Source organism: Pyrus communis, chromosome 6 (assembly GCF_963583255.1).
Source record: "Pyrus communis chromosome 6, drPyrComm1.1, whole genome shotgun sequence".
NCBI classification, from domain to species: Eukaryota; Viridiplantae; Streptophyta; class Magnoliopsida; order Rosales; family Rosaceae; genus Pyrus; species Pyrus communis.
This window is the reverse complement of record NC_084808.1, coordinates 21391911-21409920: the sequence shown is the minus strand read 5'-3', so window position 1 is coordinate 21409920 and position 18010 is coordinate 21391911. Positions and strand designations below refer to the sequence as shown.

At 35.0% G+C, this 18010-nt stretch overlaps 1 protein-coding gene and 1 long non-coding RNA gene across 2 annotated transcripts; one reads left to right on the top strand and one right to left on the bottom strand.

Moving 5' to 3' along the window:
- Window positions 1-11871: 11871 nt before the first annotated feature.
- LOC137736227 (ubiquitin C-terminal hydrolase 12-like) lies at window positions 11872-13265 on the bottom strand. The gene is made up of 4 exons (XM_068475540.1): window positions 13193-13265; window positions 12770-12899; window positions 12390-12559; window positions 11872-12252 (listed from the first exon to the last, which is right to left on the bottom strand). The coding sequence occupies exons 1-4, from the start codon at window positions 13263-13265 to the stop codon at window positions 11951-11953; spliced, it is 675 nt and encodes a 224-aa protein (XP_068331641.1). The 3' UTR covers window positions 11872-11950.
- Window positions 13266-14007: 742 nt separating this feature from the next.
- LOC137738282 (uncharacterized) lies at window positions 14008-15290 on the top strand. Its single transcript, XR_011068883.1, has 3 exons — window positions 14008-14481; window positions 14569-14644; window positions 15267-15290. It is a non-coding gene; the product is annotated as an uncharacterized lncRNA (long non-coding RNA).
- The last annotated feature ends 2720 nt before the right edge of the window (window positions 15291-18010 follow it).

Genomic DNA, 18010 nt, shown 5'->3' with positions numbered 1-18010 from the left:
TTTAGTTGATAACCGTCGATCATGCATGGCCCGTTACTTCATCCCATAATGTTTGTTTTTTGCGATTTTTTTCGTATACGATCTCGAATTATATACAAACATGTTTGACGGTTGGATCGTTGAAATTAGTTTCGTAGAATGTGTATCCCATCAAAACGATAGATTCACTAAGACTTAAGAGTTTATTCACACTTTCATTAAGTATAACGTAAGATTTTGTGGTATCCACTAGTATAAATATTTTAATTTGAAGATCGAATTCATTCATTGTATTCATATAGGTTCAAGGAGTGTAGCTGCAAAAAATCATCAAAATTGGACTTAAAATAACCGTTAAATCGTCATTTTTCGTTGATAACCGTCGAAATTTTTTGTCCCGTTACTTCATCCCATAATGTTTGTTTTTTGCGATTTTTTTCGTATACGATCTCGAATTATACACAAACATGTTTGACGGTTGGATCGTTGAAATTAGTTTCGTAGAATGCGTATCCCATCAAAACGATAGATTCACTAAGACTTAAGAGTTTATTCACACTTTCATTAAGTATAACGTAAGATTTTGTGGTATCCACTAGTATAAATATTTTAATTTGAAGATCGAATTCATTCATTGTATTCATATAGGTTCAAGGAGTGTAGCTGCAAAAAATCATCAAAATCGGACTTAAAATAACCGTTAAATCGTCATTTTTCGTTGATAACCGTCGAAATTTTTTGTCCCGTTACTTCGTCCCAGAATGTTTGTTTTTTGCAATTTTTTTCGTATACGATCTCGAATTATATACAAACATGTTTGACGGTTGGATCGTTGAAATTAGTTTCGTAGAATGCGTATCTCGAGACATATTATTACATGCATGTTATAAAGGCGTGCGTATATTGATCAAGTGCAATGTAACATTCAGGAAACGCAACCTATTCATTTGTACTAATTATGTTATTGTTAATTATTTTATAAGATATATGTAAGATAAGATGTCTACCTAAAGCACATGTTTACCTTATAGAACTCCACTGATCATAAAATACTTGTTGTATCAGTTTTTAATCAAGTCAATTAATTAACAGTTTGGGTGTTTTACGACTTGAAATTTATGGCGTACAATACTAGCATGCCTTAAATGATATTATTCACAACATTCGTAAAGTTCATGTCATAATACTTGCACATAATCTAGCATTCACGGCATCACTTTTGTGCAAGTTATTAAATAAAAATATTTACGGCGTAAACATTGTGTGTCGTATTTAACAATTTACACGACGTACTTTCCTTCTCTTTTAAGGCATCGTGTTATGTTGTAAAGTGAATTTTATATATATTTAGTTCCCTACCTTTTATGGCACGAATCATCCATTCTGCCAAAACTCATATCGACACCTAAATCTTCCACTCCCAGACACATGAGACAGCCGTTTTTCTCCTAATGTACCTTGCGTCAAAATAAGATTAGGGGGTAATACATATGATTGACAACAAGTACCTTGCGTCGAAATAGTCTCATATTGCGTCGAAATAGGCTAAGGTTGCGTCGGTTAAAACCGACGCCAAGTCTGACACACATGTCGTATTGCGTAGAAATAGGCTACGATTGCGTCGGTTAAAACCGACGCCAAGGCTGACACACATGTCGTATTGCGTCGAAATAGGCTAGGGTTGCGTCGGTTAAAACCGACGCCAAGTCTGACACATCATATTGCGTCGGTTAAAAGCGACAGAAATCAAGGAAAAAAAAAAAAAAAAAAAACAGAATAAAACAAAGCCAAAAGGATTATATGTTATGATACGATATCATAGCATACAAAATAAAACAAAGTCTAATTAATACAAAAAATAATTAATATATTTATTCCCTGTCATCATCTGTTAGCTCTTCGTCGGTATTGGCATGATTAACGAACCCGGTAGGCAACGCTAATGATTCAAGAAAGGGAGTCTCTTCCACGCCAACCCTTGTAAAAACAAATTAAAATAACAACAAAAAGTTATCAAAATTATGCTCATCTAATCCATTCTAATAAATAACAACCAAAAGTTATCAAACTTATCAAAATAACAACAAATTCAAATAACAATTAGAGTGCAAAAAAAATTAATTAATATATTCTTATATTCCTAAATATTATAAGTTTAGGTTATATTCTTATATGAAAGGTTATATTCTTATATGAAAGGATATTCTTATATTATAAGTTTAGGTTATATTCTTATGAAGGGTTATATTCTTATATTCTTATATTCCTAAATATTATAAGTTTAGGTTATATTCTTATGAAGGGTTATATTCTTATATTCCTAAATATTATAAGTATAGGTTATATTCTTATTAGAGTGCAAAAAAAAAAAAATTAACATAATATATTCTTATATTACTCAATATTATAAGTTTATGTTATATTTAATATTGTTAATTTAACATAAATGCTTATAAATATTATTCATTCCATTTTCTCATAACAATTCAAATTATGTTCATCTAATCCATTCTAGTAAATAACAACAAAAAATTATCAAAATAACAACAAATTAAAATAACAATTAGAGTGCAAAAAAAAAAAAAAAAATTAACATAATATATTCTCTCAATATTATAAGTTTATGTTATATTTAATATTGTTAATTTAACATAAATGCTTATAAATATTATTCATTCCATTTTCTCATAACAATTCAAATTATGTTCATCTAATCCATTCTAGTAAATAACAACAAAAAATTATCAAAATAACAACAAATTAAAATAACAATTAGAGTGACAAAATTAATTAATTCGACTAAATTTTTATTAATTTAACAAAAATAGTAGAATTTTATCTAAGTGCTTAAATTATAATTTTTAAATAAATAAACTTGTGTATTATACAATTTAAAAATTAAAGAAGTTAGTGATACATACCTGATTTGTTGAAGAATTTCGACGTCAACAATTCTTTATGTACTCAACCAACTCAAATAAATTTCCTACAAAAATAAATTGTAACTAAAAATTAAACATAAGAGGAGAAAATAAAATTATTATAAGCAAGAAAAACTTACTGTTGTGAAGAGGAACAAATGAAGTTTGAAAACCAAAGGAGAAAGCTGAAAGAGAGAGAACACGGGAGACTTTGTAAAAATTGGAAGAACGAACAAGAGTGCAAGAGAAGAAAAAGAAAACACGGGGGAGAGGATATAAAGACCATCAATGTGTCGCTTAGAAGCGACACTGGTTTTCAAAATATATGTCGCTCAAAACCGACGCAGGATTTAAAATATTAAAAACAATAATTAGTGTCGCCTAGAAGCGACACCCATATATTAAAAATAATAATTAGTGTCGCGTAGAAGCGACACTCATAGTTCATGTCGCTTAAAAGCGACACTGTTTCATTTAAAGCGACGCCAGTACTTAAAAATATTAAAATATATGTCGGTTATAAGCGACACGAAATTTTTACGTCGGTTTAAAAGCGACAGAGAAATTTTATGGCGCTTATAAGCGACAGTAAATACGACGTCATCTTCAGTGAGTGTCGCAAATCTCTTTTTCGCCACTATATAATATTAAACCGACGCAACAACTGACACTATGGATCCAAAGTGAGCGTATGGTGCGATGTGCACATACACATGAAAGATCCACTCACAATTACTTGTGAGGTCGTAGTCGTTCGAACTAGGATATCCGGAGTTTTTGATAGTAATCGCACCTAAGCATAATATTGGGACCCATTAGTAAAACTCCACTAAGACAATTAAATTTGGGGAAACGGAGTGCGGATTTGGAATCAGGGCGTCGAAATACGTTAAGAAGGGTTTCGGGCAATTTTCATAAAAAGTCAACGAAAAGTTAACGGTCAAGCCTAAAAGTCAACCTAGACGCCCCGGTGGTCAACTATGTTAAAACTTTGAAATTTCACTAAATGGATGTCAAAAACGGACTCAGGACGTCGAATTTAGCCTAGGAGGATTTCTCAGAAAATTTCAATAAAGTCAATGCAAGGAATATTTCAAGAATATTCCCAACCTAATTAGATATGAACCGGGCCAGTTGGTTATAATGGCCCAAAGGATTAGGCTGGTTAGGATGGACCGGGTTTTGGGCCTAAGGCCTTTTTTTGTTTTCTTCTTCTTCTTCTTCTTCTCCGGTGGGCTGCGACTGCAACCGTCGGTATCCACAAACTCCGACTAACTAGAACTTCACCAAACCTAGCCAAGTAATATATCAAAACGAAGATCAAGGAACAAGGATTCAAGTAGTACCATTGGTTTCCTCGAATGTGGTCGGGTTTCACCAGACAACGGCTCGAAAGCCTCCGGGTTTCTCACCGGAAAATCTGGGTTAATTTCCAGGGGTGTTTTCTGCGTCCAAAGCATCAGCAAAACATGTATACAACTCAAGAATCGAATCAAAACATCAAAAAGGAAGAGATCGAAAGTTTACCTCGCCAGAAAAATTTTGAGAACTCGCCGGAGTTCTCCATCCTTTGTTTCTTTAGTGCAAGGTCCAAAGGTTGTTCAAATTTGGGCTTTGGGCTCAGGTATAGAGAGATGGGACGAGTTGGGGGTGATGGTTATGTGGCTCGCCGGCGAGGTGCGAGGTGGCGGTGCTCTCCAGAGGAAGAACGGCGATATGGGTGTACGGGTAGGAGTGAGAGAGAGAGATGAGAGAGAGAGAGAGAGAGCCGGGAGAGGGATTTCCAAAGAATCCTGGGGAGGAAGCCATGCGGCAAAAGAAAAGTGGAGACATGTAGGGTGTGGGCCTTACAGTCAAAATAAATTAATAAAATAATTAAAAAAAATCCTTTAAAAGAATATTAAAATAAGGATATAATAATATAAAATTTTGAATAAATATGTAAAATATAAAAATAGTAATTTTTACAAAAGTATGTTTCAGATTCGTAATTCCGTAAAATCTTCATCGTAATTCCAAATTTGATTCTGTTTGCGCTTACACTTTCGTATTGTTGAGTACTTCAAGAGTATGGTAAAATAGTAGCTCGTACACATCACAGAAAGATGGTCAACAAAAGTCAACGATCTCGCCCCTAGGGCATTTTCGTCAATTCATCATTTTAAAATTTATAAGATCGTAAATTTACTGACGGATTGTCACAATCTACCCACCTTAAAAAATTTTTGTCCCTAAAATTTGAAATAACTTGCTATATATAAAATACTCAAAATAGAAATAAAATATATAAAGGAGAAATCAAGCTAAAGCAGTTGCATAAAAAAGAATGCCATTTTGTCGCGATCGGATTGTATTGATTCCTATTTCATGCCTCTAAACTCAAACTTTCCTTCTCCTCTAATACAATACTACAATATAAAATCCTTTATGAAAAAATCGAGTCCAAAAATAAATATATAGTAACATATCGTGAAAATTCATATGTAATATAATGTACAATTTAAAATAGTTGTGCTGAAATCAAAACTGAACATTGAAAATTTTCACCTACGCACTCATTGTGTCATGTACTTTGAAGATAAGTATGTAGTATCTTTGGGTCAAGCCCAAACAATAAATAACTAATTAAATAAACAAATACCTATGCTAACATAGACAGGCTTATCTGTCAACTTGCTTAACGAATCCAACAAATAAGTTGTCAATATTAGGGTCTGCAACATGTAATACTGACGGCTCACTATTGTCTCGAAAAGCAAGCAACAAATTCCCGAGGATGCAATATTACCATCTTGCCCTTCATTGGGAAATACGTATAATTTGTTGATTAGCACCTCGATTGCACTCACGTTCTACCATTTCGGGCAACATCATTAATATCATAAAAAAATTTGTATCGTAATCTCAATCATTCAAATACCTGGTCACAATACTCAATTGTCAATAATGTATTATGTATAAAATTTATGTACCACGTCTCGAATGGTGTTATACCTAATACCAAAAGTGTAAGCGTCGTTACACACAACTGTAACAAAGATAAGTAAGATAAGTGTCTACTACAATCATGCTAAACTATAAAATGGAAAAACACAACATGTCCACGAAATTCTGGATAATTCATTCCGACTCGTCGTTAGTCTGAAGGTGAAGTGTAGTAATAAGTAACAACTTTGTACCCATGACTTTCAATAAGACTCCCAAAAACTTGGAAGTGAAACACGTGTCACGGTGAGATGCAATAGTGACACACACACCACATAGCCGAACAATGCAGTTCACATTGCCATAGTGAGTAGTTTCATATTGAATTCATCTAGAATTTAGTAAAAAACTATGTAGGAAAGGCTAAAAGAACACTCAAGAATCTGAGGGTCAAAACAAGTCTATCAAATCTAGAGTACAAGATAACTGGATTGGACGCATAACACCTCACTACAACGGTAGCTTCTAGAAGATTTAATCCCCAACGGTAAAATTCGTTCAGCAGAGTATTTGTTGGGTGATTGACGCATTAATGGTCAAAACTAAAAATTAGATCTCTAAGCGATTTTCGTTAGTGAATATTTGCTTCAAGACAATACGAAGTTCAGTAGGGTAAACATGTATTCAAGGTTGACCGGAAATGCTTTCCAACATCAAGAAATGAATATGGAATCACAGTCAAGTAAATGCTGATCGAAACACCAGAAAATCCAATAAATTCAAGAATGAGCAATTTTACCAAGTGATAAAAAATGTAGTCCCTCTGGACCAATGGAAAGTGGGGTAAATTGTCTAGTCGGTTAGTAATCACTGAAACATCATCATGATCTCCATATGTGCACTCTATACCGGGAGCTTATGGTGATATTTTCCATCTTCATTCGGACACGGAAAATACACGGAAAATGATTATAACCACTCTAATGATTTCTTGATGACTTGGAAATAACGTCAAACCAATACTCATGAATTTCAACTAAAATGGAATATGACAGGCTGAAAATAATTCAAGGGTAGAAAATGTCTTTTGTTGCGGTAAACATCAATAACATTTGCACAATCAGGATGATACACGATAGTGCAAACATAGATATTGATTTGGTTCTTCCACTGCCGCTGTAAAAAATTTAGCTTATTTCAAATGAGGATGTATTTGAAAAGTCTAAGATTGATAAAGGTCCTGGACATGTTTCTCCACCAAGAAGTACCCTTCGGTTTTCAAATGAAGATGATAATTGTTGACTTTAGGTCGTATATATGATGGTTCATTTCGAACGGTTCTAACTATTGGAAAATGTAAGTGATACTCCGTCATGCTGCCTCTGCACAGTCGAAACATCCAAAGAACATATCATCATGGATTTCCAAGATGATCAATGTCATTGAAATGTGTAAAACCAAGGTGAGATGAGGCAACAGTTTAGTTGTTAGTAACTTTATTCATAATCTATATTAGAATTAAACTAACTTTCCTCGGTTGATATGTGAAGAAAAACACTATAGTAAAAAATTAGCTAATAAATAGTCGATAAAATTGACAAGACCAAGAATATCTTGGATTTCACAACACTTTGTGAGAATTCCAACTTTCTTCCGCTATAACTTTTTTGGGAAAAAGAAAGGAATATTCTTTTCTGAGATCACGTCTCCCGAGAAAGGTACCAATTTAATCAAAGTTAATAGTTAAGCAATTTGGTATAAAGCTATCAGAGTCTAGAAAATTTGATCTCACTGCTGAGGTAGATGAAAAGTTATCGATAAGACTACTACGAATTTGTCAGGCTATGAAAAAAAACTTGGGCCACAAGAGTTGGTTGGGTAGACCATTAATTGGAAGTATGGGTAATGACGGTTTTGATCATTACTCGATTGAGTTGCTAAAGTGTAGGTACGATCCTAAGGTACAGTCTTTCACCTTCACAGATAGGTTTGCGGTCCTCTAGATAAAGTGTTTGATTGAGTAGATTCCTAATCGGTACGCTTTAGTAACTAAGATCTCCCAATGATGTAGGACTTGTTCAAAAAGATGCAAGGAAAACTGGTGTAGTATGAGAAAGTAGATCGGTGGTGTACTTCACTTCACCATTTGGTGATATCTTAGGTCAAATTTTAAAAAATGACGCCAAAGATATACGTCCCCAGAACGTACCATACTACTTCCTTTCACTACGCCACATGCTAATAGGTTTTCACAGCTTTCTCAATACTCAATTCGCTCTTATAGCGGAAACTAATTCGTGCTTTAATTTAATATTTGCTTGTGGAAGTGATCGGAAAGATGGTTAATCGAAGTGGTTTTGGTTACCTTAGTGGGAAAATATGGTTAAAACAACTATAAGTTTATGGTCATCCTACAAGGCTTGTTCCTAAGTTTCCACAATTTTACCTTCTTCAGCTTAGGTTGTCACTGTTAATCAATCTATCAGTCTCGCCGTTAATTAACACATTTATGATATTTTGATATTGTTCGTTACCCTGAAATTGTAAACCAGCGTTCTGGCATAAAGGTATCTTTCCCAAATACTAGTACATGTGCCTGGTATCAGAAATCATACCGCCTGAATACTGGTTGACAATTCCAGAATATGGGCTGATGTCGCCAATTAGTAGCGGCACTGTAGGCTAATTACAGGTTAGAGCCCGCTTAGGTGGATGGTTTTGGACGATTGGTAAGGAACTGGTCTAGTGAGGTGGTTTCATTAATTCTAGGGAAAAAAATACTTACTACTTCGGGGATTTCTATTGCCCGTAGGTATAACAATTTGTACACCTGAGCCTATGCTTGTCAAAATGACGAGTACATCACCAAAAGAAATTCGGGAAACTAGTAATGATTGGTACGTCTTGAGGCTGGAAAAGGAATTTGCTAATAATCTACTTTAGGATGAGCTTAAACGTAATGGTTGTCACTCAAGACAATTATGGAATCTTGACGAAGTAAACATTGTAGGAATTCTAATCGATGATGTGCTATCGGATGTTGCCAAGGAATCAAAATTATTCTTGGTTCCTAACTTGGAATGGTTGGTAGAAATGACTAAATGGTAGTGGGATCGATTGGTAAAACTTTGGTGGCACACATTTATCAATAGATTAGCCTTGCTTCAAGGCCATCAACTTGTCTCAATTCTGGATTTTTCCTTGGTAGGGAGATTCTTTGTTTAAAATTTAGAGGTGGCCACCAAAACGTTCCTCTGAAAGGTCAATAAGTCAACTAGGTCACTTAAAATTTGGAAGAAGCTAACATATTTTTTGTGCTCAATGAGGTGGCAAGATTTGAAAATTAGGCTTAAAAACCGAGAATGCTTACATCATGCATGTGATGAACGCAATACTGCCTAACTTATGCTCTGATACCAAACTAAAATCTTCGTCGTAATTCCAAATTCGATTCCGATTGTTCCTACTTGTTCGTATCGTTGAGTACTTTGAGAATATCGTAAAATAGTAGCTCGTACACATCACGGAAAATGGTCAACAAAAGTCAATGATCTCGCCCTTAGGGCATTTTCGTCAATTCAACCTTTTAAAATTTATAAGATCATATCCTGCTTTGGATTTCATTGAATGGTCCGATATCCATTGTACTCCGCAATTTCGTTGAATGGGTCGGAATCGTATTCACTTGGATTCCGTTGAGATGTCCAAGATCCCTTCTACTTTGCGATTCCGTTGAGTGGTCCAGAATCGTATCCTGGTTTGAATTTCGTTGAGTGGTTCGGAATCCCGTTTGATACTTTCGTTTCGTTGGTCCGGAACCCAATGTTATTGGATTTCGTTGAGTGGTCCGAAATCACATCCTTGACTTCGCTGATTCGTTGGATTCGGTCTAAATTGAGAAAGCTTCAGAGATGTAGGCTTCTGCCTAACTGTGTCGCTCTAGCCCTGCATTTTGGTGTATTTTATGTGTTATTGATTGATGTGATTGTTGAATGGTGTTGGAAAACATGTGTGTGTGTGAATGGCAAGATGACAACTCTTGTTTGGCTTGTGGTTGATGTGTAGTATGGTACTTTATGTTTTTTGCTAGGAAGTGTTTTACGAATAGTTTAGAGTTCAACAAATGGTGAACTATGAATGGCTTGATCCCTATTTAGGGTACATAGGTAGTTTAACAGAGAGGTTAGATGCAGCTATAAAGTAGATGAAAAATCACTATGCAATTCAACGCTTAGGTTGTGCTTTGTCCGTATCATATATGGTTACTTGGGGACATCGCGTGTTGATCTTGTACGTATGTCAGGATCAGGGTGTGACATTATTCCTAACTTGAAACCTTTTTGAAGATTGAACTGTTATGCTTTGCTTCTAAAGGGTTGCCTTTGTTTCATTGAAAAAGTATCCAATACCCGCTTGCGGGTGCTTCCAAACACATGTTCTGCAATTTTAGTTCTTATTAAAAGGAACAATGTTAACGGTTTAGCATTGTCAAACAAGTTAAGATCAGACTGGCCAAACAAAGTTTTTAGCTAAACACGAGATGCTACTTGAAATTTACTGGTCAAGACTCGACATATTTCTCACATGACAGAATTTTGAACGCCACTTTTAGTACAAGTGGGAGGGGACAGCAGCTCTGGGTTTTATAGAACGCCACTTTAATTTATTACAAACCATATCATGGACGCAGAACTTCATACGTATTCATAAGTTGATTAACATCATTTTGACAGTATCCGAAATCTAATACAAGCTGACTATAGTGCTTCCGCAATTCCATGGACAGTGACCTCTGCCTCCACTACGCAAGTATCCTTCACCACAAACCCCTTGTGTGCGATTGAGAGGCACTACACCTGTAATCATCTACACAGAAGAAATAAACCCTCATGTTATATGACATTATATACAGTTAAACACTCAGCGTACCAGGCCGATCTTTTACCTTCTTTAAACTCATGCATGCATTCTTGAGAATTGATAGACACTCTCCATTTCCTGTTCTTCCTTCTTTACAAACAAAGACGTCCGCTCCAAACACACAGTGATCATCTACGAAGGTTGCCTATTTATTAGTCTTCAAAGACCTCACACGACGAGGTTAATGTTAAAAAATGTGCATGCCAGTGGCTCAATATGTTAAACCCATAATATTTAAAAACAAGAAAAGCGGCCTTCCAATTCACAAAAATCACAAACTTTAGCCAAAATTAATTAAAAACATCAAAATACCCTTCAATCACAAGGCATTTGGTGAACAAGGATCTTAGCACTATGGTATACCCACACCTAGACGGTGCTTTTACAACATCATGGACAGTGACAAGGTTTTCAGTCCTTTCATTCGTAACATCTTTTTAGCAACAGCCAAAACATATGACATGCCAACTACAGTGCAATTGCCGTTCCATGGACAGTGACCTCTGCCTCCACTATGCAAGCATCCTTCACCAAAGACCCGTTGCCTGCCTGATTCAAAGTGTCCACCGAAATGAACTTAGACCAGCCCCAACTCGGATTTGAGGTACTGAACCATTTGGTACCTACACATAATACACCCTGATGTTATGAAGGATGCATACAATTAAACACTGAAATAGGACGATGTTTACCTTTCAAGCACTTATGTTTGGCATGCATTTGATCTACAATGCGCAGTGAAACCTCTGCAAGTACTTTGGAACCAGCAATTTTTTTTGGATCACTCAATTCCAAGAAACGAGAAATACAAGGAAGTGTTTCCGGATCATCCAATTCCGAGAATAGAGAAATATGAATGCCCTTATTTCCATCGCAATTTCCCTTGGCATAGAGCTTTATCTTCCTGCAATATTGGGAAGAATATGAAGACTTTTTATTATATATCTCTCGTTATTTGGGATGGGACCCAATTCACTTCACATCCTTGTGATTGAATTAAAAGAGAAAACTCGTACATGGGAAACAAATTTTCAGCAAGTTTTACAGTGATCTACCACATCAAGTGCGAAAGTTATGTAGTTAAAATTGCATCTATAGTTTGAAACTCAAAAATCATATCCTTTTGTTCTCATGCAGGTAAAATAAGATTATACGGTGGACTAAAAATTTAAAATTCTCTTATTAAGGGTATTAATAAAAAGGGCCTAGCAGAGATACCATTTCCGTTCTCCGGCAGTGAAAGGTTCTGATTTGCAGCATTCAGGACCTAACTCTGAAAAGTTCTCAACCTTCCAAACATGCTTGCACATAACAGCATCCTTGATCATCGATATTGACTCTCCATTGCCAGCTCTTCTTTCTTTACAAACAAAGACCTCAGCTCCAATCACACAGGAATCGTCAACAACATATCCGTTGGAAGCATCAGTAAACGATTTAAGAGTGACAAGCTTATCAAATCCCGAATAACGCATCATCCCATGGAAACATTTTTCCTTTTTATTGGCTTCTATGGAATATGCAAGGTACAAAATAATGATCTGCAAATGAGCAATGAGCACTGAAATTTGCAAACAAGAAAATTTCCGGTCTATGAATATGTTCACTTGATGAGAATTAACTTTTGATGTAGGTAAAATGTACCTTGAAGAACCAGGAACATGCCTTTATTCTGATCGAGCAAAAAGAACCTGAAATCAACATATACTTCGCTTCCAGTCTGAAGTGAATCAGCTCCAACCATTTCCAAGTAAACAGAGATGTGGCCTTCCACATTTTTCTTCTTGTTTCCATTCGGGTAGAGCACTAGTTTCCTGAGGGCAAACATACAGTATGGCTAACATTTTATTTTTATTTTTTTAATTGTTTTAGCAGCTTACACAGCACATGATATACGAAACACATTATTGCATGACACAAAAAAGGAAAATGTCATAAGAACTAATGTCGGGTAGTGAGAGTGAAAAATAAGTTTGTAGAAGATGATATTAAACTCAAACTTTAGCATATAATGTGGGATTTACCATTTGTATCCTGCAACTTCCAATTCTCCCGACTCATATTTGTCCGCTGAAAGTTTGGTTAGCAATGAAAACGACGCGATTTTTAGAGTGTAATGAGTTGGAGATGAATCTGAATATGATGTCGAAAACCCTGAAAAAAAAATAGTGTTAATGGAAGCACATATTGTTTAGACTAAAACCATTAATATAAGTCAGGAAAACTATTTAACCATTTTGTTGAAAGAGATAACAAGCCATGGCAATAAAATTGGAATTGATTAACAAACTGTTAAGGCTATACAATTATATTTTGCTTCAAGAGGAGCTTACCTATATATAATGTAGAGATTTTTTAGTATGATCGGAATACTGAATGATACACCACATGTTATTATACACTTAAAAAAAATCTTCCCTCAAATTATATAATGATACGTGGCAAACCCTGTTCTGAGTAAATTGAAAATCTCTCCAGGCAATGAGCTTGTTCCACATTAGACGAGATATGTCTTTTCATCTCTGTATCGTACTAAATTAATAAATTTCGGTGTGCAATCTCTTTCTTTTCCGATTCATTAAAAAAAAGCAATAACACAAAGCACTTTCTTTTCCGATTCATACGTTGTGGATACCTGGGATTTGTTAAAATTTGAAAGTGAAAAGATTGTATAAATGAAGACTCGTACACTTTAATCTTCAAACCATACAAAGGTCTTTCTTCAAATTCCCACACAAAGCACTCAAACCTTTCTTCCCAAGCACAATGAGGCAATATTCATGCCCATTAAAATGAAATCTGGAACTTTGAATTAGCAACATAACTTGAACCCGAGGCACTGAACCAGTTATAATCTAGGCACTGCTTTGCGAGAATAGAAGAATACGAAAAGGCTCTCAGTTACTGCTGTTGCGAATATAGATTTAGGCACAGGTTTGTAGCTCTATTAAGAAATATTGGAAGCCAATTTAAACTTTTTCATTCTGCTTTGCTGTCAACTTTTTCTTTTTGCTTTTCTCCTTTTTTTCTTGCACTCATAGTCCTCACTCTAATCACTACAAGAAAAATGAGCTATGGGTACAAAATAAAGGACACAATTGAGAATTTTGTGCCTGTTTGACCATCAAAAGACTGAAACAATTCCCATTTCATAGAGGGCACCATTGATTGTCCCTATTGTAAAAGAAAATAGGCACAAATACATTATCTGACAGCTTTATTGAAAAAAATGGCTCTAATATATTATTTGTGCCCATAGTTTACTTCTAAAGACACAATTCTTTGTTCTTTATTAGTTTTTTTCAAAAACTTGTGGCCCACATCCATCCAACACTCTCTTTTCCGCTTAACTCACCCACTTCTATCCAACTCTCTCTCTCCCCCCTTAACCCACTGACACCCTTCGTAATTATCCCCACTAACACTCCCCCTTAGCCCACCTCATCCATCCAACTCTATCTCTCTCTTCCCCTAACCCACCACACCCTTCGTAGATCATACTCCCCTCAAACCACCCACATCCATCCGACTCTCTCTCTCTCTCTCTCCCTCTCCCCTTAACCCACACACATCCTTCATATTTATCTCTTTCATATTTCCTTATTTTTAGTTCTGGCTCTTCCCTCTCTGTTCTCTCTAAAACAACCAAGCCGGACTCGCCGGCCAAGTTTCGGCCAAAACTAGATCTCGACCCAATAGAGAAAACTGATCCTCTCATAGTGAGCTTCCTATCTATGTAAGTGGGTTTCTTCAATTTTAACTTTTAGATATGAAAAATTCTTGAGATTCAGGACTAATTCGGTTTTAACTTGGCATGTTGAAGATTTGGTTAGTGGTTTTGTTTGGGAGATTGAATTCAAGCTGAACTGTAAGAAAGTGGTTCAAATTCTTGGATTTAGGTAAGAACCCGAGAAACCCTAACCCTAAACGTAGCCTTCTTTCGATTTCTAAGATCTTGGCTTGTTTTTGTGTGTTTTTATGTGAATTATTTGAAGGGTGGTGATTTTATATATGAAAATCTGAACTTTTTGCCTGGAATTTAAGTAGGTACAATTGTATGGAGGAATTGGTTAGAAGAGATTGTATGTGTACCAGATCTGGGTTTTTTCAAGCCGCACCAGATCTGAATTAGTGTTCTTTTTGCGGCTTGAGTTTATATATTTTCAGATATGAGTTATTTATTATTGTTTATTTTCTGTATGCACGTCACAGTTTACTCACTTGGAGACTCGCTCCTATCGTACACAATTTTCATGTACCTCCCTGTCTCTCTTGTTCTATCAAATTTTGTAGTTCTACATTTGTGTGTTCTGTTTGTTGATCAAATTTAATGAATTAGATCGATGGTTTTAATTTTTTAATACTAGTCATGACTTTGGCAATGAGAGGTCCAAATGCTGCATATATCATCCAGATTAGTTCGTCTGTGGAGCAAATGGAAAGATAAATGTCATAACAATGTTGTATTGTTTTCTTGGATGGAGAGTTGATTGCCCTATTTTTATGTGTTTGGTAATGCAGATACGAGAATGTAACTGTGGTTGATTGCCCTTATATTTCAGCAGATAAGGGTAGTTTTTGGTTTTGGCATTTAAGATATTTAAGTAGGGTTTCTCTTGCAATTGTAGAATTTGTTAATTTTGGAAGCATGAATTAAATGTTTGGGATTAACTTACAATGCTTCCTATCAAAACCAATTAAAACCATTTTCTGAATCTAATGTTACAATGTTGTGCACTCTCATTGATAAGCAGATTTTCATTATGATGAATTTTCAGTCTTTCTCAAAATCTCCATAACTAAAATTCATGTGGCATTCAGTGTGAATTTTGTCGGATTTGTCTCATTGCATTGTATTGATTTCTTGTATTGTTACCATGCCCGTCAATTTTTCCTTTTTATTCCTAACTGTTTTCACTTTCAAGGAAAAGAGGTTTCTTGTTTGATGCCTTGCAGGAGAGCTGTGGTTTTGACAATTGGGGCAAATAAACGTCACTTATGAAGTATGTTTGTTACTTGTTTCATTATTAGCAAATGAACATAAATTTAATTTGTTATCTTCATATAACTTCTTGATGATCACATTATGTTGATAATAAAAGGTGAAGATCGGATTTGAGTTTTCACTCCCTAAAACACTACGATGTCTAATAAGGAGTACGTTTCTTACTGGATGATTTTATTGTTAGAAATGAACATATGCTATTGTTATGTTGTAGCTTCTTAACTGTTTATACACAACTAATAGTGGGGAAGGATTTTAGAGGGATGGACTATATATTACATTGGTACAGCCTACAAGTACCCACTTGAGGGCTTTGTTGCAAGTTTTTAGTTGTAGTTAAGTGTTTAGGTTGCTCTTACGAGAGACTGAACAGTGAGGAAACGTGCAGTCTTAAGAAACTAAACAGCTCCATGAATCTTATCTTTCCGTATGGAAACATGGAAGACTTCACTAAAGCTAAAAATTAGATTTGAAAATACTTATTTATTAGCTTGTGCGTTGTAGAGCCTATAAGGTTCTTAGTAGTTTCTATCTTTCTTAGAAATTTATGTCATAACAATGATTGTCCAAACTTTTATTGTTTTGTACATCTTGTTTGCTGGTAATGATGGTTTTGCTGCTTAATTTAGTTGCATATTTTGTTCACTGTAATTTGGTATAACAAAGTAGCAATGCATCACTGCTATTGAGTTCTTAATGCCAATTGAAAGTTTTGGTCCTTGAACATGACTGGAAATAGGTCCTTTCTTTTTTTATTTTTTTAATTTCATTTTCACTTTCATTTGGATTTCAGGAGGATGATTGCACCATCCACCAAGTTGGAAAAAGAGGTGAATCTTTGATATGGCAGATCTGGAACTTATACGTATTGATTTTAACCAACTCCTTTTTAGGTGTAATTTTGGACTTATTTTGTTTTGAAGTCGACTATATTTGTTTTGGCTTCTGATGAGGTGCAAGGCTTGCTGGGGAAGATGCATTTGTCCAAAATTGTCTGCTTTCAAGTTCTTTTTGCATTAGAGATGAAATATGTAACATTACAATATATGTTTCTGAGATTGAGAATGTGTTGTAGGCTTTCTACATTTTATGAAATTTAAAAAAAAAAAAAAAAAAATTACCTCAATTCAGTTTCAGTTTTTTCAATTTTGATTTTTTTTTTAATATTTAATTCTTGTTGGCACAATTATAATATAAGTGTCAATATGGCTGGAAAAGGTCTTCTGATAAAACAGGCACAAATAATGGTCCATTTGTGCCTGCCTCTTTGAGCACCAAACAGTGTATTGTGCCCTTTTAGTAATGGTGATGCCCATAGAGGGCACAGATACAAACTTAGTAGCTGCACTGTTGCTATTGGTCTATGGGCACATGTCTTGGTGCTCTTTGGCCTCAAAGGGCACACATAATTTATTGTGCGCAGTGCCCATATTTTTTGTAGTGAATGAAAGGGTACGGTAACTTAATACCAAAGTTCAGATACTATTAAAATTGTCATGTTCCGATCCCGAGACATGATAAAAAAAAAAAAACTAATAGTTCAACAATGTAAGAAATTTTCATTTTACTTTGTGGATGCACCAAACCTTAGGGTTTGAAACTGCCTACAATCGTAGTTCATCATTTTGTTAAGCTCCAAAAAAAATTTATTTGCAATGACTTCATAAACAAATTTATTTGCAATGACTTCAAACATTCTCATGGTATTATCTAGCATGAAAACATAGAGTTCCAGACAACTCACAATTCCACAATCAACAACAACAATATTTCAATAACTCTGAGTCCCGCACAGTTTCGCCTACGCATTCGTGGGTTCAAGCTCTATTGAAAATACTAATAGTGACCAAGGTCTACAGATTTTTAATAGCTAATTACGAAAAACCCAACTTTGTAACTCTAAAATTAACGAAAATTAAATTAAATTTCTGAAAAATACAAAATACGAAATATTTTAGTAGTGAAATCCCGTCCCCGGATTTCACATCCTCCCCACCATATAGAAATCTCGTCCTCGAAATTTTTAGTACCTTTCACACTTTAAACCGTTTCTAGAATTATTTAACATCAAGTTCAACAATATTCATTATACCACATGTAATTATACACTCGATCCTGAGACATGACCAAAAACAAACCCATTGTTGAATATCGTATCAACTTTTCATTTTATTTTATGGCTACACCTAACCTTAGGTTAGACTGACAAGTACCTTTTAAGGGATTAAGCCAATTGTACTTCGCTTGAGTCTGAATGTGG

What these genes read in the sequence shown, in the direction of transcription:
- LOC137736227 (XM_068475540.1), bottom strand. Translation starts at nt 13,265, where the DNA reads ATGAAAAGACATATCTCGTCTAATGTGGAACAAGCTCATTGCCTGGAG. An exon ending in TTCAATTTACTCAGAACAGG is followed by an intron (nt 12,900 to 13,192) that starts GTTTGCCACGTA and finishes TTTTTTTTTCAG; the next exon opens with GGTTTTCGACATCATATTCA. An exon ending in GAAGTTGCAGGATACAAATG is followed by an intron (nt 12,560 to 12,769) that starts GTAAATCCCACA and finishes GTTTGCCCTCAG; the next exon opens with GAAACTAGTGCTCTACCCGA.